This window comes from Rhipicephalus microplus, chromosome 5, assembly GCF_043290135.1.
Source record: "Rhipicephalus microplus isolate Deutch F79 chromosome 5, USDA_Rmic, whole genome shotgun sequence".
Classification (NCBI taxonomy): Eukaryota; Metazoa; Arthropoda; class Arachnida; order Ixodida; family Ixodidae; genus Rhipicephalus; species Rhipicephalus microplus.
In genome coordinates, this window is record NC_134704.1 from 39,356,755 (window position 1) to 39,379,162 (window position 22,408).

Sequence of the window (22,408 nt, forward strand, 5' to 3'; positions counted from 1 at the left end):
CGCATCGATGAATTACGGCATGAGGACTATTGAATAAGCGGACTTGACAGGATGTGCAAACGGGTTCTCGCATCGGGAGATAGTGTTTTATGTACTTTTCTAGCTTTATCAGGTAATCCTACTGACGAGAAAAAACACACTAATGTGCCCGGAAAGAAAATCCATCCTTCTAATTATATACTTTTCTACGCACTGACATACATGCGACCCGACACACTCTACGTACGTCGCGGCTACATTGCGCTGAGTTGACTATTTTACGAACCCATCTGACGACAAAAATTTGACGTTCGTGCCAGACTTCTGTTTCGTTATCTTGATTTTCTATTTCGGCTTACTTAGTGGTCATTTTTTTTTTGCAGATAAATAAAGTCACAGCTTTGCCGCAAAGGTGAAGCAGTGAATGCGATAGCAACAAATTGGGAGGTCACTCGCAGAATGGCAAGCCGATCTAAATGTTCCCCACGTTTCTCCCGCAGAAATGACGCACTAAACGTACTCACAGGTAAAGACGAACGCGAACAAACGTCTCAGTTGTTACTTCGCTGTGTCTGAAAAGCACGTCCTTTTCGCAAACGGAGGCTGTGCAATGATTGCAATAACCTCTGTGCACCACCTAACTATAACAGAATCGTTTTAGTGCAAGCTCAACACCAGCCAAGACGTATGATCCTCCCCACCGGGAGATAAGGGCTCGTGAGAGATCGTCAACTATCCCCCTCTTCGCGAGCCAAAGTAGGCGTCAGAAATGGCGTGCTCATTGCGCCATCTTGCTGATAATGCTGAAAACACAAGAGCTCCCCCCCCCCCCCCCGAGACGCCCGAGAACAGCGGCAACTGGTTGATATAATTAGCTTACCGTTTCAACTTCGAAAGAGGTACTTCTGGGTAGGTTCAGATTCTTCCCATGGCAAGTTATCTTTTCACCCACTTTTCTTTCTTTATATTTACCTTACAATTCGGTCTAATATCTTCCCCTATACTTTATTCGGTGTTATTGTCTGTTAGATCTCTTTATTACTGTGTAAAAAAAAACACGGAAAAACGAGCCCTTAAGTAAACGCTTCTTTCCTTAATTTATTAACGAGGGTCTCGTACTGGCAGACTTAGTGCCTTTAGGTTGTATACGGGGGACTATTGGTCAGCTGCCCGCTCGTAATAAGTTCACGTGCTACGTGACGCCAAACAGGCTCAAAAGAGTGCGCCACACTCGCCGCCATGGCTACTGGTGGCGCTGACTGACACTCCCACGTTTAGATTCACATATAAACCCAATAAAGTGGCTGGGGGGATAGCTGCCGTGGTAGCTCAGTGGTAGAGCATCGAACGTGTCATTCGAAGGTCGCAGGTTCGGATCCTGCCCATGGCAAGTTATCTTTTTACCCACTTTTCTTTCTTCATATTTACCTTACGATTCGTTCTAATATCTTCGCCTATACTTCCCTTGGCATTATTGTCTGTTAGATCTCTTTAGTACTGTGTAAAAAACACGGAAAGACGAGCCCTTGAGTATACACTTCTTGCTATATATATATATATATATATATATATATATATATATATATATATATATATATATATATATATATATATATATATATATATATATATATATATAGTGTCCCTATATTTGCTATCACAATAATAAAATGCCTAACGTTCACCTTTTTCTTTCTTCACCTCCCTCCGCCAGCATTCTTGTGCTTATCAAGGCCCATCCACTGGGGAAGAATGGAAAGTTATTACCCGGTTTTATTAGGGATGAAGCGCATTATGCTTGTCTGGAATCTTACTTTTTACTTTGTAACGTAGGCTGGAATGTTCCTATATTACTCTGTTTCTAAGAATTGATCTATTTATCATACGTGGACCTATAATATGCAGGCGCACGAGAGTTACAACTTTCTATTTTATATACCATGTAACTGTGGCTTAAATAGAAAGCAATAGGAGAAATAGTAGTATATTAGAATAGAACAGAATCAAGGCAAGAGTTGTGCTCTTATTACTGCTTCGTTGCTGATTCAAAATGGTACTATTCATTGTTTGATATTAAAAATCTTTGTCACAGAGATGCTTTCCTATCATTTGGTTACAAATGTGGCGATAAGATTTAATGGCATGACTACTTTGGCGACTTTTTGTTAGTGTTCTGGTTCCTTTTTGTATCTATCCAATAACAACACTACAAAACGTCTGCTTTCATGGGTGAATCCTTGATGCAACGTAACAAACATTGCTTACAGTGTTCTTGCAATTCATAGCTTTTGTGGGGGCCTTCGATCATCCAATCAATATGTGCTGGTATGATGAAAAGGCTTAACTGTTAAGAGGACATAAATGTGTCCACTATCCATCTGTGTCTCAAACATATATCGCGTAAGAGTCATTTTCATAGATCATACAGGCATAGTATTAACATAGTTCAACAGCGTAAGGCAGCTTTCGTGGTGCATGATTAGCAACATTGCTTCCATTTTGAACGACTGTGTAATACAATCATTCTTAGCGCAAATGTATAATTTTTGCCATAATTTTACCTACGTGATAGTTTTCATTCCTCAATCAACGCAGTTATGCGAAATCACACGCGTGTTATAACACATTTATACAGTATTTTAGACGGTACAAAAGTGGCCGATATACCTACACTTATTTCAGTTAAAACTCATTGCTCCTTCCATCCAATTTTTTTTCTCTAAATGCTTGGCACTTTACTTATAATATCATTTTTCTCATACCTCACAATAATAAAAATGACTCTGAACACGACTGTTAATTCTTATGGTACCATAATGATCTTGGTAGTCTGTCGAATTTCAGGTCATAATTCATGCATTGAGTTGGTAATTGAGTTGAATAAACTTTAATGGCCCAACGGTTACCCGATAATATGGTTTGAATTTACAGGTCAGTTTCGATGGACTTACAGGAATGGTAAAACTTGACAACAAAGGCGTGAGAACTGACATTAAACTCTACGTGAGCGAACTTGGATTCGATGGGCTGGAGGAGGTAAGTGGTAATCTTGTTTCGTGGTATTTGTCTCACTGTATAGAGAAAAACACATCTTTTCAGCATTCAAGTGGCAATTGTTGCATTAGTTCAAGCGACAAAGAAAAGCATTTGGCACTGAAGCAAGAGGAAAAATTAGGCATGACTGAGAAAGCTTTCGGTACACTCAATAACCTGAAATACCAAACAAATATTACAAGACGGGCAAAAATTATTTGAATATATTTATAATTTATTTTTCGCGGTAAATAAAAAAACGAAACTTGATTTATAAAATGATTTTGTGCGAGCTCTTGAGCTAAACACTCACTAAGCTCTTCTCAAGCTTGCAAAAAACAAAAGCAAAAGAACACCTAAATAATAAAATCTCGCTTCCTTGCACAAAAAAGTGAACTATTCAATAAGCGAAATCAGCTGAATATTGCAATTAAACTACCTACCATGCCAAATTAGGTTTTGACACGTTATTTTTTTATTTGGTGGCAATAAGGTGGCGTTCTTGTTTCATGTAACTTAAATTGAGCGTAGTTAGTTAGAGAGGATACCCTAGTCCTGCGACGTTCACGGGGGTGTACGGCAATTTCAACGGGAACAAGGGATAATAAAGACTGCGTGCCGTTTGTTATCCGCCAATAATTTTCTGCTATAAAAAACTTGTAGATTGGAACATGGTCGCCATCTATTGGCCTAAACATCACCGAGGACGAAGAAGATGAAGATGACGAGGATGATGAAGTACTACGTGTTCTATCTGTTAAAAATTAAAAAATCTGATTAAAATTTTATTCCAGATATCACCCGGCGACGTCCTCAACCTTATAAACTATTCCTTAAGCAATGCCTGGATACCACATGACTGGAAAATAGCTAGAGTGATTCCCATATTAAAAAAACAAGGGTCAGGTTTTAACATTGACAACATCAGACCAATCTCTCTAACATCTCACCTGATCAAAATTATAGAGAGAGTTCTCAATAATAGAATAAAAGTTTGGATGGCTGACAAGCTAATATTGAAACCATTTCAAATAGGTTTTCGTAGCGAATGCTCAATTTGGTGTGCTCATGCCGACTTAGAGAGCCGAATACAGCTTGCCCGAAAAAGACGACAATACGCGGTACTAGTAACACTAGACATAGCTAAAGCTTATGATAGCGTTGAGCACTCAATTTTATTGAATTCTTTACACGAATGTGACTTTCCGCGTTATATTGTTGATTGGGTAGCAGAGTTCCTAAAATCGAGAGAATTTTATTGTGCAAAGGATGGATATCACTCATCTAAATTCAAACAGCAACGTGGAGTACCTCAAGGGGCGGTCCTATCTCCGCTGTTATTCAATGTGTTGATGAGCTCAATTCCCATTGAACGAGATATCACTGTCTACATTTATGCAGACGACATTGCATTTTTCGTTGCAGATAGTGACATTTATTCTTTGCATCAAAAATTGCAAAAGTACATGTATTCTCTTGAAATTTGGCTGCATTCAATTTCATTGTCTCTAAACATCAGTAAAAGTGCGCTCCTGGTGTTCCCTATAGCAGATTCTATTCAAATTTCAGTACTTTATAATCAGGAACCGATTCCACAAGTAGATTCTATCAAATATTTGGGCATTATTTATAACGAGAAACTTAACTGGAGCCCTCACATAGACTATAACGTGGCAAAGGCACAACGAGCTTCAGGCTTATTGCGAAGGTTGAGCAACAGAAAATATGGGTTACGTAGACACACCTTATTAATGATATATAAAATGTACATGCGCCCAATACTCGAATTTGGGTGTATATTATTTTCGGGTGGCCCTACGTACAAAATTAAACCGTTAGTTCTATTAGAGCGAGAAGCGTTACGGTTGTGTTTGCGACTCCCCAGGTATGTCGCTATTAATGTACTATATCAGGAAGCTCGCATACCAACTATTCTTTGCCGATTCCGTATCTTAACAGTACAAACATACTTGAAATTTTACGGCTTATCAGCGAGACGGTCTGCATATGCCTTTATTAGTGACCCCGACGCCTTCTTCCTCGCTCACTGGCCACGCTTTCGTACTCCCCAGATTATTTTTGTACAAAAGAAACTTGAAAGCATAAAGGTGGATATCAGATCGGTAATTGGAACCAAAGCATTAAATCACAATATTACGATAGAATGTGATGAAATTTTTCCCCCACTATCTAAGTTTCAATCTTCGAGTTACTTAAATGACAGGTTAGAAGACTACATAGCTCATGCGGAAATAAAGAACATAATAGCCACAGACGCTTCTGTGAATAAAGAAAAGGCAGCAGTAGGAATCGTCTCAGATTACCTCGGTTGGTCATTCTCGGTAAGACTACCAGACTTCACTCCGGTTTTCGAAGCTGAGCTCCTGGCTATTATTTTAGCGCTACGAAAACTTCCTTCAAACGAAGAGAGTGCAATGATAATTACTGATTCTCTTTCGCTGTGTACTACTCTCACAGCTTCAGAACAATCAAGAGCTCTAGCGACATTACAAACATTAGTTCCACCTCATGTGAAGTTCCTGAAGTTAGTCTGGGTCCCGGGACACTGTGGCATACGGTTGAATGAAATAGCCGATTCACTATCTCGAGCCACACTTGATGGCCCTGTGATCTCGGTACTACCAGAATCGGAACACATAGTGTCGATCAGATATAGAAAATGGGCTATTTATACGGATATTATGGAAAATATTACTAAATATACGGACTATCAGCACCTAACATACCCCTGGAAACCTCAGTGGAGTCAATCTAAAAAGTTAGAAGTTATTTTAACCAAATTTCGATGTCGTGTCCCTCCATTAAACTTTTACTTGCACAGAGCTGGTCTGGCGATATCCCCCCTGTGTCCATTCTGTGAAGAAACGGAAACAATAGAGCATTACTTTATAACATGTAAAAACTATTCATTAATTAGGAAAAGACTTTTAATTGTTCCGTTTCAAGCAGTAGGTTTAAATTTAACTGCAGATAATGTTCTAAGTTTCGGTGCCTTTAGCTTGGGACATTGCCACAGGAGCGTATTCGATGCTGTATGCAATTTCATTCGAGAATCAAAGCGCATGTCATAATAATGCCTGCTTAAATATATTTCTGAAGACACTTGTCTAATTTTGAAGGAAATTTGCATATTCATTTGATTGTGACCGGGTGAGATAAGCTCGATTGTCTGGTCTACTCAAAATTTCTGTCTTCCACTGTAGTATTACCTCACCTTTTCTCTTCTTGATTCAATCTTCAATTATTTGTTTAGTTTAATATTCCTTTTTAGTTAATTATTATTTTCTATTACATCATTAGTTTTTTCATTAAGGATAAACCTTTTAATATATCTCATATAGGATACTTCTAGATTTCATGGCCAATCCCCCATAGTGGGTATGTGCCAGTGCGAAGGGGCAACAACAACAACAACAAAATCTATCTGTTCCTGTAAGTAGCATCGTCCCAATTGCGTATTGTACTCATGCTGAGAAGGTTCTAGCAATTTGCTATTTCTTTCTAAACAACACATCATCTGACATGAATTTCGTAAAATGTTTATCAGTGAGACGTTCTAAAAGTCTATATCATGGCGAGAAAACTGCAGTTGAATCGATAAACACATGCTACACTTTTAGATTATAGAAGGCACCAAGTTGCCATGATAACGAACTTCGCACATCCAGATCTTTGCGCTCAGTTTGCAACAGCGAAAAGGAGGGTCAAATATGCAGTTCCTTAGCCACCACTGCTCTGACCAAATAATACATGTTAATTCATCTCAGTCCCTGATCAGCATACTTGGTTTGCAAAGACTAGTTGCCTGTCAAACAACGTCACAAGGTCACTGTATGAAGAAGTAGACGAAGGATTAAGGCACCCAGGCAATAAGAGTTATTCATCTACGATGCTTATATTCTCATTTCACGCCACCTTCACGTTTTGATTTCATCCGCTACTTCACGCTCTCGCTGTTTTGAGACAGCGCAATATTTCGTCGCTAAGTCCTTCCCACGCATGAATGAGTCAGCAGAAATGGCCGGAAAGGGAGACAGGTTAAACGCCGCGTCCATCCATTGCGCACCAGCGCAGTACCCTCATCCGCGAAGAGTTGAGGAAGAAATGCTGCTGCGTATATTGATTGCGACTTCAATGCGAAAGTCCGAGCCAAATTACTTTCCCGTCTAAATTACCGCCTCGTTCATCATACTTTGTATAGAATTCCACACGTTTGTGCAATGTGTTCGTAATCTTGTCTCCCCAGTGACCCGGCTTGCTGAACCCTGCTTGCTTCCGGTTTGTAACTTGTACCTTCTCACCCTTTGTTTGTAAGTGACTGAACCTGAACATTTCTGCTTATTTAGCTACTGCTTACAATACTTTTATAAATACTCCTATATACCATTGTATTTATGTTTGTATCACCCTAGTAGATTTGTTTTGAACCTGTTTAAATTTTAGAGTCAATGAAGTTTATCTTTCTTTCCTACCTCCCAAATTCTGCGTTTCTAATCGCTCTATTCCTGAAATGCACGCGTTTATACTCCATTTGTGCTAAGTAGTGGCACCCCTATGACTTTCACAGGCCACTAAAGGAAATCCGTGGTTCATTTGTGCCTCATTATTTTTATTTATGAATCACGAACAGCCCACGTGACATCATCAAAAACTACACCTTAAATAAATATACCTGCTCTTGTTTTTATAAGAACTACCTACGTGCAACCCGAAGGAAACATGGCGGAAGAACACCTTGGCATGAATCACAATATTGTGGCTTCAATGAAACAAAAAAAATAGTATAAACTGCGCCATACGAGAAAAATGCTTGCCTGGTGGCAATCCACGAAGTATCTCTCCTTCATCTTATGCCATGTAGTGGGTTCATTGATTGATAATAACTATACTAAGTTGGAATAGTTCAAAAGCAATATCACGTGTTGTAGATCATTAAATCAAGTTAAGGCTCATTACTTACATTGAATTCAACTTCATTTATTCGCATAAAAGTTACCTGTATTAAGGCGCCATGAACTGCTACCCCTAGTCATCCATAACTGTAATTGGTAAACTAGTCCCGAGAGATTGAGCATGGTGTGCCATGACACAGAAACTGCGTGCCTATGACAAATGGTCGACTGCAGTTGGTAAACCACTAGTTTACCTAACCACTCTAATCAGTTTAATGAGAAATAAACTAACCCTTTTCACCACTCCGCTGTGTAGGAGTACGCAAGAGCTACATTATTGTGAGGTATTTTCGAAAGCATGTCTGAAGGTGTCACGGGTGATGACTATTGTAATCGTTCTAATACGTCAGATGCCACAAGGTTAGTGCGTCTGAACCAGCCACTGCAACCCGTTAAATCCAAAATGAACAAACTAGCGCATACAATTTGGACAAAGCATATTGTCGCGCAGAAACTACCCACCGATGATGAATTACTGGCTGCAGACGTTGAATCGCTAGCTGGACTACTCGTCCTAAATGAGTTGCCGACGAAAATTGAGGCACAGTCGTATTATACGAGTGCGTTGGACCTAGTCAAATTCCCCAAAAGGTTTTTTTTTTTTTGCCAGCTGCGATAACTGTATCGACCACCGAACTCTGCCGGAAGCTCCGTCGCTTGAAACGCCGATCTCAAGCACAGAAGTACATGACACCTCCATTAGCGGCATCCTCATTTATCTCCGAACTGACGAATGAGCACGCCTGCAGGCTTTCGATGCGTTTAAACTGCTCCGCACAGTTTGATGTTTCGACCGAAATTTCTAGGCGAACCACAGTGCGATCCTCATTAGTTTTTTTCCTTTTTGTATTGATCTGCGAGGATAATCACCTTATCACAGCGTTTGTCCTAGTAAAATTGCACCATCCAATGTTATATATCGTAAGTGCTGTTAGATTATCGCAATAGTTATCAGAATTTGTGCTGTAAAGAGAAAAAAGTGCAGTCATATCCACGAAGTGAATGATGATGAGTGGGCGAAGCTCCTGAGGTGAACCTGGTAAACCATGAATCCTCCATACATTTTGCCCACTCGATTTTATTACAACGCTCCCCCTAGCGAACGTCGCCGCACTAAATCAAACGATTGCCTTCCACCAATGACACGAGCCACCTCGCAACATCTCGCAACTTTCATCATCAACTACAAGTACCGCCATCTAGTGAACGCTGCAAGAACTAAACCAGAGGTGGCTACATACAGGGGATGGTACTGCCATCCAGTGAACACAGCAAGAACTAAACGAGAGGTGGCTACATAGAGGGGGCGCACAGCCCACGCCTTAAGGAGCTTTGCCCCTAAAAAGTCTTAGACATTGCGAGTTCACGGGCCCACACGCAACACTAGTGGCACGCCATCATAACGATGACGTTTCCACTTACTAGTCGCCTACAACTTGTTATGGGAAGTGTAAGCGCTGCAAGCGATCTGGTAAAAATGTTTTAACTTACAGATATTATGTTTACGCCAAAGTACGTCATACCACGTTCATGAGAGCCAAAGTATAACCAAACTTTATTTAACCTAATGTAAACTGATCCAAGTCTGCCTTACCGTAATAATTCTTAGGGCTTTGCGCCTGAAAACCACAGCATGAACAAGAGAGACACCCCAGTGGAAGGCTCTGGAAATTTGGACCTCCTGTGTTTCTTTAAATGGGCTCTGAGACACTTTTCAGCATGGTCAAAAAACCCTGCCGATTGGTAAACGAGCCTCCTGTGAACACGCGAGCCCTACATTATAGCACAGCTCTTTTTCTGGAATTTACAATTACTCTTCAAAGTGAGCTGAAACTTGTTCTCTAACCTTTCTACAAATGACACCATATACCCAGGTGACAGCGCCATCACTCAACTTCACGACCATTGGCTGATTAGAGCATTTTTAGTGGCATAGTCGCGTGACACCACTACAGGAGACTGCTAAGTGTGAGTGCGCAATAAAGCCCGTTCGCGAATCTCACCGTTCCATTGAATGTAAGCCACCCATTCGAATAAAATTTGCCTAGGGTTATTACGCGTGCATGACGAAGCTTTTTTTGCCCATTTCATCCTGCCGGTTATTTATCGATCAGGGGGTAGGGAGGAAGACGAAGTGATTCGTTTACGGAACACATCTTGCTCGTCTTTGTGCTTTTCTGGATTTTTCGCCGCAGTTGTGGGGTCTATCGCCCCATATATCGTGGTGATGGATGTTCAACCTCACGGGGCACCATCCGAGTCCGGTTCGACCGCTGGGACTGCTTCGAGGAAGCGAGGAAACGCGTCTAGTGAGAGTGAGGACACTGAGCCATACTCCGCATCAAGCGACGAGTCCTCGGACGACGGCTTCCAACCCGTCCTGTACCGCAAGGCTAAACGACGGATCGTCAATGCATCTTCGGCATCAAGCACGACTACCGTGAAAACTGCCCCTCAGCGATGGCCTCACTCTATCTTGTTTGTGCCACTGAAGGCTACCGACAGTCTACGCGGGCTGAACAGGCAAGCGCTCTCTGTGTATCTCGAGAATATTACGCCAAATCAGATCAAAGAAATACGTCTAAACGCAAGAAAGAACATCTTGGCAATCGATGTGCTGAACCCACGTGCGCTAAACGCGCTTCAGAAAGTAACGCAACTGGGTAACATCAATGTCAAGTCTATAATACCAGCTGATAGCACCACTTCAACAGGAGTCATTTATGGCATCGCCACTGAAATTCCAGACTCGGATCTTTCAGTGCTAATAAAACCGGCAAATGAAGATAACGTCATTGTGAATGTCAGCCGCCTTGGTAACACACATTGTGTGAGAATTACGTTCAAAGGGGACTGTCTCCCCTCCCATGTGAAGGTTGGCCACTTTCGTCACCAGGTCCGACCATTTATTCCAAAACCTATGCGATGTCATAAGTGCCAGAAGATCGGCCATGTGCAGGGAGCGTGCAGGAACTTCGAAGTGTGCCCCCGATGCTCAGAACCACATACCGAGGACAAATGCAGCGCAACCATACTAAAGTGCCCTGATTGTCAAGGTGCCCACAGTGCATCTTCCAATGACTGTCCACGCATAAAGAAGGAGTTTACTATTCTTAGACAAATGGTGCGAGACAGCTCTACCCACAAAGAGGCCGCGGAAAAAGTCCGGCGAAGACGACGACGTCACCGTCGAAGATCTTCGCGAAGAACGCAGTCAACTACAAGAAGTAAGCCAACGCATCTGGGAACGGCGCCCAGTGCAGGGTACACCGCGGCGAACGCAGACGATGGAAGACAGAAAACAAGTAGATCTCTCTCTACTGAAGAGTGGCCGCCACTTACGCGCACGCAACTTGTAGAAGAACCACATCAGATGCCGCATTCATCAGAGCAAGCTACGACAACAGAGGAGCAGCGGAACTTGGATAAGCAAGTGATTGCTCTTCTACGACCCGTAATTAATGCCATTCGCACGGTGTTAAACAACATGCGCACAACGTCAGCCAAAAGTGCACTTCAAGTACTGGACGCTCTGAGTCCAGTACTGGCGGCTCTTGAGTAGAGAATGGCCCACCAGCCACTGTCTTTCAGGGAAGAGGTCAAAAAAGCAACAATTTTTCAGTGGAATGCACGGGGACTGAAATCACGTACGCATTGCAGATTTCCGTCGGTTCGTTTCCACCATTATGTTTCCCATCATCGTCATCTGCGAGCCAAATTTATCGAGCGCTATTAGACTCTCCGGATTCGAATCCTTTATGTCGGCTTGTTATAGTGGAAACAGCAAGGTCCTGCTGTTTATTCGACGTGACCTGACCTACATTATTCGGCCTGTACCACCTGACAACGATAACCAATATATATGCTTAACAGTTAAGAAGAGGGGTCTTACTGTCACTGTTGTCGGTGCATACCTGTCGCCATCAAGTAGATTTGACCACAGAAGACTAGGACACATCCTATCATCCACTCCTGGCCCATGGGTGATCATCGGAGACTTCAACGCCCACCATACGCTATGGGGGAGCCCGAAGATCAGCGCAAAGGGTAGAAGTCTGATAACGTTTGCTTCAGACAACGAGCTGTGCTTGTTAAATGATGGCAGCCCAACATTTTTACGTGGCCCTGGATACAGCAGTTGCCTTGACTTGGCTTTTGTTTCTCGAGGTCTCGTCAGATGTGCCGGATGGTTTGCGGACATAGAAACACATGGAAGCGACCACATTCCCACATATGTCAAGATCAGAGGATTATCACCTTGCAAGGTACGCGAAACTATCCAAAGAGTGGACTGGACCAAGTTTGAATCTCTCATGGAAGAACGCTGCCAAGAGAACACCTCATTTGACTTAGAAGAGGTGATCAAGTCCACAGTGCAAGACACAGTGTGCACCCTCACATGCTCTTCGAGAGTAACCGAATTTGATGTGGAATTAGAACGACTTCGGGCTCTCCGACGGCGTGCGGAACGAAGGTACCGACGCACGAAAGCAATCGACGATTTACCAATCGCTAGACGACTTCAGAAGAAGATACAACGCCGCATAGACAAGCTAGAGTCACAACTTTGGGCAGCCTTCTGCGCTTCGTTAGATCCTCGCAAGCCTTTATCACACTTGTGGAGGACAATAAGAGGGCTCCGGACATCTCCCATTCAGCGGTCTCCATTCAAGGCTCTAGCCCTCTCTCAACAGAGATCGGAGGTCGACGTGGCAGAAGAGTTCTGTGCCAACTTATCTGGTCAACTGGCAGATCCCAACATCTCCACGCTCTCATGTGGTGGCACGACATCACACGATCACCACATGGACCAATTTTTTTCTATTCATGAGCTTAAAGCAGCACTGGCTTTGTGTAGACGGACATCAGCACCCGGGCCTGATGGAATATCATACAGAGCACTGTGTCACCTTGGTGAGCGTGCGAGGAGTGCCCTCCTCGAGATATACAACGACTCGTGGCGAGAGGGCACCCTCCCAGTTAACTGGAAGACCAGCCGTTTGGTTCCATTACTGAAGCCTGGCAAGTCACCATTGGTGCTCACATCATACCGCCCGATTGCACTGGCTAGTTGCTTGGGCAAAGTGATGGAGAGGATGGTACTTGGACGGCTAGAATGGTTCCTGGAGCATCACAACATCTACCCGGACGCTATGACGGGATTTCGCCGTGGCCGGTCATCAATTGATAGCGTCATAGACCTGGTCAGCTACGTGCAACACGAAAAAGGCCGTAAGCGTCTCTGCGCTTCTTTATTTCTTGATGTTAAAGGGGCGTACGATAACGTCACACATGAAGCTGTCCTCACCGCTCTCAAGGAGGTAGGAGTGGGTGGTCGGATGTTTCAGTGGCTACGCAGCTATCTCTCTGAGCGATCCTTTTTCGTGAGAACCGAGGATGGTGACACTTCGCTACATTACAGCCACCGTGGTGTTCCCCAGGGTGGCATACTTAGCCCTGTACTATTCAACCTGACGCTAATAGCTCTCAATGAGCATCTGCCAAGTACTGTCAGATTGTCAATGTACGCGGACGACATCTGCGTTTGGACGTCTGCAGTAACACGTCTACAGCTGCGAGCGCGAATTCAGAGAGCTGCCACTCAAGTTGCTATTTACCTCCGTCAACGAGGTCTGGAAATTTCCTCTGAGAAATGTGCACTAGTGGCATTTACGCGCAAACCAATGCATAACTACAGCGTTCTGATAAACAGCGAAAGAATACGTCACCTCCAATCATACAAGTTCCTAGGTGTTATAATTGACAGAGACCTCTCATGGAGCTACATGTATCATACATGAAAAGGCGATTGACAGGCATCTGTCATTTGTTCAAGTTCTTCGCTGGAAAGAACTGGGGAATGTCCACAACTGCTATGTTGCGACTATACAGGTTTATTTTCCTTGGATTCCTTCGGTACAGCCTACCTGTGTTAACCAACGCAAGTAAAACAAGCATACGAATGCTTCAAAGTGTCCAGGCTCAAGCACTCCGGATATGTTTAGGCTTGCCCCAAAGTGCGTCAACAGCGGCAACTATCGCCATCACAAGGGACAACCTCATCAAGACCCACATTAATGTGGAAGTGCTGAGGACACATATACGACACCTTGCTCGAACCCCTCGACATCACCTAGCCTCTCTACCAGTGGTCCGACCATGCACATCTTACTGCAAAACAGTGACCGCACATGATGAGTCGATCCCAACTTCGTTCTCTCCTGCCGCTAGACCTGTGACTCCGCCATGGTGCCTCGCTCAACCAATGATTAATATTAACATACCTGGCGTCGAGAAAAAGGCCAATTTGTCGTCACCGGCTCTTAAACAGCTCACACTACTTCTCTTGTATGAGAAATATCAAGACTCCACACATATCTACACTGACGGATCGGTTCAGCCGGACAGCTCTACAGGAGCAGTAGTGATACCAAGGTTGGCCACGACAATTAAATTCAAGACATCTCACGCAACAACATCAACGGCAGCAGAATTGGCAGCACTTCGGGCCGCGTTGCAATTTGTAGTTGATCAACCTACACGCAAGTGGACTATTTTCTGCGACTCGAAGGCGGCACTGCAGTCTCTACTATCAGCCTTACGCCGTGGACCACACGAGCAGCTGGTACTAGAGATAGCAGAGGTTATACACCACCTGACTGAGAAAGGGCACCAAATTACATTTCAGTGGTTGCCCAGTCACTGCGGAATCATCGGCAATGAACGGGCCGATCAAGCTGCCCGCTCAGCCCACACAGAAGATCATAAACTGCGACTACCACTTTCTAGGACGGATGCTGCACGAGAGCTCCGCAGACTTGCTCGCCGGCAAACCACATCGCAATGGAATCAGCCGCACTTCAAGCATGCCCGACTGTACTCGCTTGACCCTACGCTAAGTCTTCAAGTCCCGTCGAGGCTTCGCCGAGCAGACCAGACCCTGTTATGTAGGCTGTGGTTGGGCGTTGCATTTACCAACGCCTACGCTTTCCGCATTGGGATGGCCGACACCGCAGCCTGTGGCCACTGTGGCAAGGAGGAAACCATTCAACATGTTCTTTGTGAGTGCCTAGCGTATAGTAGGCGGCGACTATGCCTTCGCAGGGAACTCAACAAATTAGATGATCAGCCTCTGTCGGAGCAGGAAATTCTGCAGTATCGTCAGGTTGCGACTTCACAGAAGAGGGCCCTGAAAGCGCTGCTGCACTTTTTGCGATTGACCGGCCTTGCTGAACGGTTGTAGCTGGGACGCCCTTCCTGTGTGTGTTTTCGTTTTTGTTTTTATGAGTGCGCGTGTGTTTTTTTGTTTTTTTTCCTCTATCTAACCCCTCTTTCTTGCCCCTACTTCCCCACCCCCAGCGCTGGGTAGCAAACCAGATGCCAATATCTGGTTAACCTCCCGGCCTTTCCTTTTCTCACTCTCTCTCTCTTCATCCTGCCCTTCTAAGCTTCCAGTGGTCTCGTCGGAACTAGAGAGGAGCGAAAGCAATTGCAGCGTAAAACAAATATCTTCGTACTGCGCCAATTCTTTAACAAATGGGGATGGTAGATTCGGGAGATATTAAACTCCTATAACCAAACCATTCGATGGTTAGTTGTAAAGTGTGACAGGGTCCTTTATAAATGATCCCAAATTTCGAAGCTCACACGGATTTAGCATTTCGCCTTGATCGTATACGATGAAGACTAAGGCAAAGTACATATATGTACTTTGCCTCAGTCTGACTAACATAATTTAACGTAAACTCACTTGACCTGACCTAATCTAATCAAGCACCTAAGGTTTAGAAGCGAAGTGGTTTGTCTGCCAGCCTTGTGTTTCTAGTTATGACCTGCCGCCGACATTCAGCGAAACCCTTCTCCAATGCAGGTGAGTCCATTTATGATGGTGAACGAAGTGGACGGCAAGAGCGTCTACAGTGGCTTCTGCGTCGACCTGCTTGACAAGTTGTCGCAGGAACTGAACTTCAAGTACGAGCTTCACGTTATGAGTGACGGTGCGCGCGGTGCACCAAACGATACGGGACACTGGAGCGGAATGATCGGCGACGTAATAGCTGGCGTAAGTGCCCACTATGCATCTGTTTTAATAACATCTGGGATTTTACGTTTCAGAATAGAGATATGATTACAAGAGACGCCGTAGTGGAAGAGTCCGAAAATTTTGACCATCTGGTGTCATACAACGTGCCTTAAGATCACACAGCACATGGTCCTCTGCCATTTTACTTTCACTGAAACGCAACCGCTGAGGCCTGGATATAAGACAATGCGCACGCGCTTCACGTTTGTTGTTGCCTGAATTTTATTGCCCGCACAACATACAGCTGAATTGAGACTAGAATGAATCCCATGTTACTATCCAGATACTCTCCGAGTTACGCCTTAGAAAAACAATACTATGCATTGTACAGACTTCTCGTATACTTGCACACAAACACGTTTGAAGGTTAATAAAATTTTCACGGTAAAACTGCAGTCAGGATCATTCTGAGCATGGTGGTGGAACGAAGTGCTTTTCGTTCAGGTTTTAGTTTCATTCCACTGCAAAAAGTTCCATTCTGTTTCTGTTTCGGACTGAGGAAAAATGTTGCGTATTGTTTCCTAACGTTACTTATTTGCATGAAAAAATTTGATGTTAAAGAGTAACGATGACTATATATTGCATTTGTCACACAGTCACGTACACGCCTCTTAAAGGGCACTAAAGTCAAATAATAGTATACATGAGAGTGAATGCTCAGTGTATGACAACGTCTAAAACGACAATACTATCAACAGCAATGCCATACTTGTCGATAAATCAGGATGAATTCGCGATAACACATGCGCCGCAGTTGGACACTCGCAAAATTATCCATATGACGTCAGAGTTACAGACCAAAATTATTCACTAGTAATTAAACTAGCTTCACTAAATAAAAAATCTTCTGTGCATCAAGAGACGTAATAAAATACTGCTTGTTCGTTTCTATTTTTTATAAAAAAAACAACCACCGGAGATTACTATGGGAAATGGCGCGAGTGGTTAAAAAGTTCAATTTTCGCCTGGTTAAACTGGACAGGTTGTGCCATCTCGTGGAACCCAGTTTAACCAAGCACGTGTGCCATCTCGGAGCCAATGGCAGGAAATTATTCAGTGGCCGTTGTTACTGCTGTGCCTCCCTCTGCTTTCCTTCTGATGCTACTAGTGTTGGCGGCCGCGCAGTAAAGCCAGGCCACGTTGTGCACGGCAACATTGACGTGACACGTTCCGCTGGAGGCGAATAGCTTGAAGTGCGCTAACTTAATGCGGACCACTAAAACGTGATTTCATTTCAAAATTAACACTTCTTTGGCACAAAAGTAACACTACAAGGTTTCTGGACTGCAATTCAACAATAAACGTCGACTTGATATTTGCCTTTAGTGTCCCTGTAGCCCAAGGGTAGAACAGCTTATCACGTTTTCAACCGGAGCACTACTCAGTGTACCTAGAATTGCCACGAATCAGCGCACATCAGCGCCTTTCAAATTTATAATATACTTTGTCAAAAGTGAATTTCTCTAAATTGAAAGCAAATTTTAATGCTTGTGTCAAGGCATTAAGTATGATATCGGGAACAGCCCCTCATGCAGCGTAGCTTTGATATGCGAGAGCACTATTCATATAAAACAACTTTCCGCGCAGAGAATGCCCTCCCCTTGCTGGCCTGCGTCACAGGTACACGAAAGTCCACTTGTCTCAGTTGTGGTTGTAGTCATTGTTAGAAGAAGAAGGCGCCTAATTTCTGAAGCCCGCTATATAGCACGGCGCAGTGCCAAGTCTTGAGTGTAAGAATCACTGGTTGCCACTGTTTTTTTTTTTTCACAATTTCAACGCTGCCTTGCCTTCAAATTCTTTTATGTAATAGCGTCAGTCTTATACTCTGAGATGGGCATTATTGCTCACGTTGCATGACCTCGAATATGTCGGATTGCGAAGTTTCCGTGGGAACAAAAATTGTGTTGAAAAAAAATTTTGATTTCACTCCGGAACGAAATAATAGATAACGTTTCGGTTACGTTTTCGTTCTTGTGAAAATCTTTTTTTGCTTTGGTTTTTGTTTTGGGTTTTCGTTCTGCTCCGACACAGTGGTTGTAATAAGTTATCTCAGTGAACAAGCTGCGTATTCGTTATGCCCTGTCTTTTTTTGGGGGGGGTGGGGAGAGAGGATGTTTTATGACATTTTGCGTTTTTGATGCGCTATGTTCGACCACTCTAAGGTCTACTGCAGTTACCGGCGCCCTATTTAGGCGAAAGCCTCAAAGAGAAAAGTTTACAGTCGTAGTTGGTGGCATCAACACGAGAAACGGATATATATTATATATATATATATATATATATATATATATATATATATATATATATATATATATATATATAACATCGTCACATTATTTCATGAAGATCCCCATGTAGCATCGCACAGATCTCCAAAATATGTGACGTCTTCATTTCGTCACTACGACGTTATCGTGATGCCCCATACCATGCAGTCAGATGATGACGTCATCACATCACGTCGTAGCTTGTTCAAATGTAAGCCAATCACGGAGGCCTTGCAAAGCAAGGTGTGGTGCAGAAAGGTTGCACTACTTTGCACCTTGGAAGTGATTAAAAACCAGGTTAGGTGAGTGAGTGAGTGAGTGAGTGAGTGAGTGAAACAACTTCAATACATCGACAATAGGTATGAATTAACTCGACGTCAACTGGCTAGGCCCACTAGGGGACGATCAAGTTAAACCTGACTGCCCTCGCGTGGGCCCACTGGACGGTCAGAATTCGAGAGGTCAGTTCTCAGCCTTAACGAGCTTGTTCATTTTCCCTTAGTGGAAAGGGGAACCGACAAAGGCATAGCTCAGAAAACTTTCGGAGATGGGCGTGGGTGGATCAGTACATACAGAGAAGCAAAAGAAGGAGATGGTTTTCACCGTGAAGTTTTCTCAGGCGATTTTATAAGGGATACCTTGAGTTTTTTTTTATATAATGTGAACCTGTGCACCTAAGTGAGCACGAAATAAATATAAATAGAAAGAGTTTTTGTGGTGTATCGCTATGCGTGCGTAAAGAAGGCCATGACACAAACCTCACGAGTGGCCAAACATTTCAAAAATTGCAAGACTTCATCAGATGGCAACAAAAAAAATATTTAGTTCGTCAAAATTTATCCATGGTCTCCCTTTGCGACGTGCCTAATATCAGATCGCGTTTTTTGGGAAATTCATGCCCCAAAGTTCGTATTTAGCTATAATGTTTTAATTTCTTCACTTGTACTGGCAGAAGCGTTTACAGCTGCAATTAATATGCCTACTTCCACTCTCCGTGAAGAGGGCATGGTGCACAATTGGACCTTTGTTTTTTGACTAGCTTATTACAACACTCTGACAGACGTACAAAAACTGGCGTACAAACAGTCTGACTGACTAAGACGTTAATGTCAAACTCTCCTGCAACACACACACACACACACACACACACACACACAGAGAGAGAGAGAGAGAGAGAGAGAGAGAGAGAGAGAGAGAGAGAGAGAGAGAGAGAGCCCTCAGCAGCCTGCTATCTCGGACACCAGTGGGTCTGGCCGCAGCCAACGAATACTGAACAGCGGTTGACAGGGTGGCGCCAAGTTGCCGATGCACTGGGAACTCTCCCAAGTTTTCATATATGGCCTCCAAAATGGCTGCGGGGCCTCTGGTATGAAATTTCTGAGGCCGTATCGATCCGTACGTTGAGTTCTACAACAACGTCAAGATAACAGCGCCATCTCTGTAAGGGCAGTTATTCACGTGCATGGTTGCTTGCTCTAGTCGCTTTAGGATTGAATAGATGGCGCTTATAGCTGCGCACAGGTCAGAAGCGTAGCCAGAATTTTTTTTTTTTTTGATTGAACGGGGGCGGTTGCATTAATATATTCTGTTCTTACGGGCGTTTGTATGTGTGCGTGTACATATACGGAAGAAAAATTGAAATGTTTTTGAGGAGGGTGGAGTTCAGACACCTCCTCCCTTTCTTTTGGCTAAGCCCATATTGCAGGTTGTCATTCAGCCTTTGTTGCATACACTCTACCAACAGCTTAAACTTGTTATGATGGCATTTTCTCCAACAAGAACAATTATCATCCACCTTGCTTGCGTTTATTTTCTCGATAAGCCAGTACTTGTCATTTTAGTAATTGGTATTCTACGTCACGCTGTTAGCCCGTCTTTTCGCCGTACTAGTTTTGCCTGCAGTTGTCGCCTTGATGAGCTCGAGGGCATGGCTTCGCTTACAAGTGCAAAGATTACACCCGCGTGCTTATATGTAAGTGCAAGAAGAATAGACTCGCACCCTAATATAAGCAGGTCATGGAACTTACGTTTTTATAATCATAATCTGCTAACGATGGAGCCATCTTTCACAATGAAATGGTAGACAATGCGATCTTTAGACGGAGAATGGTGGAAGGCGTTGATCGTGTTGCAATACCGCATAACTCAGCTATTCTTAACCCACTTAGGCCCACATATTTAGCACGCAACAATATCCTGTATTAACGAGCGCCGGAAATACACAAATAAGCAAGTTGAAGTCGGGGAATCAGTGAGCCTCTCTCTTGGAATGCATTGCCCCGAGATTAGTTGCTATTTCTTGTCCGAAATGGCACTTCGCGGTGGCTTCGACTGGAAAAGGCCAAAAACACGGCATTATCATCGAAACCGTTAGACAGATAACGTTTTGTTTTCTTTGACATTACTCTGATTTCAATACAGTGCTTGTTGATATGCATTTGAATGTCACCACTGCTTTGTTCTTGCTAGGTATGTTTTTTTTTATTTCTGAATAACCCTCTGCTACACTGGCTCACAGAAAGCCGACGTGGCACTGGCCGACCTGACCATCACCGAGATGCGTGAGCGGGTGATCGACTTCACGCTGCCCTACATGACGGCTGGTCTGGTGGCGGTCACCAAGAAAGGACAACCCAGGAGTCCCGGGGGCATCTGGGCATTCTTCCTGCCCCTCACTCGAGAGGAAAGTGGTGGTCCTTTGTGCCTCGCAGGCGCATTACTTTTCGTTATTTTAGGCGACAGCTGTATACGTGCTTCAGCATACTCAAAAACGAACCATCGGTGTCCGTGGCATCAACACAAGTTTTACGAGAAATTGCCTCGTGATGACTTCACCACATGACGTCATTGTGAAGTCACTCATGGCGCCATGGCGACGTCCTGTGACGTCATGTTTACGTCACCACGACGTAAGCAACTACCCCTTTCTTTCCCTTGCGAAATCGGCCCGTCACATGACATCTGATACAGCGAGCGTTACTCGCAGGTAATGTGTATTCGGCTGGGCTACTATAAATTTGTAGACAATGCTTCAACATTCTGACGTCGTAGTCGCACGTTGGACTGACAGCCTTATCGTTAGTCTTAATAGGTTTTTGGTTTGCTTCCAAATTTTCACTTTTCCTGAGAGGGTGAGGATTTGGCCATTTGTATAACTGCTGCTGCCGACGTTAAATGGAGGCGCTCGCAGTAACGAAAATCATGGCCTCTGAGATATGCGGCCGTTGTTCAAGAGGAAAGCGTCACTGGGATGCAAGTTTTGAAACCGCCTATCGACGTGGCCACTGCCGCCCTCGTGTGCTTACCTGAAGAAACAGCACGTATAGTTTTCCAATATTGTAGCATGTCGAACCACTGAAGTGTTCGACAGAGGCCGCTACCCACTCATAATCCTTAGAAATATTTATTATTATCCATGAGGAATACTTGAAAAGTACCTAATCCGTATCAGTGTTTATCAGTGTATATATAATAATCATCACCCAATACCCAGAGTTGCATGTCAGATGGAAAGCCAGACTAACATATCTAACTCGTCATTAAAATATATCTCTCTCTTCCCGATCAGGTGTGAACGTTTTGTGACAGTTCAATAAAGCACTCATGTATTTTCGTGCCGTGCGCGTATAAATCAAATTAGGATGACGGGGTAACACACTCCTTAATTAGCAAAAAATTACCACTACCATGTTTGGTATCTTCACACATTTCAGGTATATATCCGTTAAGGCCAAATAAATGAACTCATAAAAAAGTAAAGTTGTTTCTAAAGGAAAGCAACAAAAACAACAATTAACACTCTTTGAGGTGGTAGATCCGAACTATATTAAAAAAAATTACGCCAGGCCTGCACGAATTATGTAGCGTTGTCACTGTGAAAGCCTGAAGAGCGGCCTTTCTCGTGAACGTTGTTAGCTCTCATGTCTAAATCGCTACAAGGGCGCATGCAAGGTACTCACTACGCCATGAAGTATAATAAATTTTGCGATGCAGGAAAGTAGTCGCTATGCCATCATTCATCGTTTCGCGGAGAAGCGAGGTACCCGCTACACATCCAAGATATTAGATTTTCT

At 43.6% G+C, this 22,408-nt stretch overlaps 1 protein-coding gene and 1 non-coding gene across 2 annotated transcripts in view; both read left to right on the forward strand.

The window, feature by feature from the left end:
* The window catches only part of LOC142817475 (glutamate receptor ionotropic, kainate 2-like), a 52,463-nt gene that overhangs the window by 1,219 nt on the left and 28,836 nt on the right, over positions 1 to 22,408 (forward strand). Inside the window, exons 3-6 of the mRNA XM_075894489.1 lie at positions 2,911 to 3,015; positions 3,676 to 3,768; positions 15,856 to 16,047; positions 20,854 to 21,016. Of these exons, the coding sequence (XP_075750604.1) occupies positions 2,911 to 3,015; positions 3,676 to 3,768; positions 15,856 to 16,047; positions 20,854 to 21,016 (553 nt within the window). The remainder of the gene's footprint in view (positions 1 to 2,910; positions 3,016 to 3,675; positions 3,769 to 15,855; positions 16,048 to 20,853; positions 21,017 to 22,408) is intronic.
* On the forward strand, positions 1,298 to 1,369 carry TRNAT-UGU (transfer RNA threonine (anticodon UGU)). Its single transcript has one exon. It is a non-coding gene; the product is annotated as a tRNA-Thr (tRNA).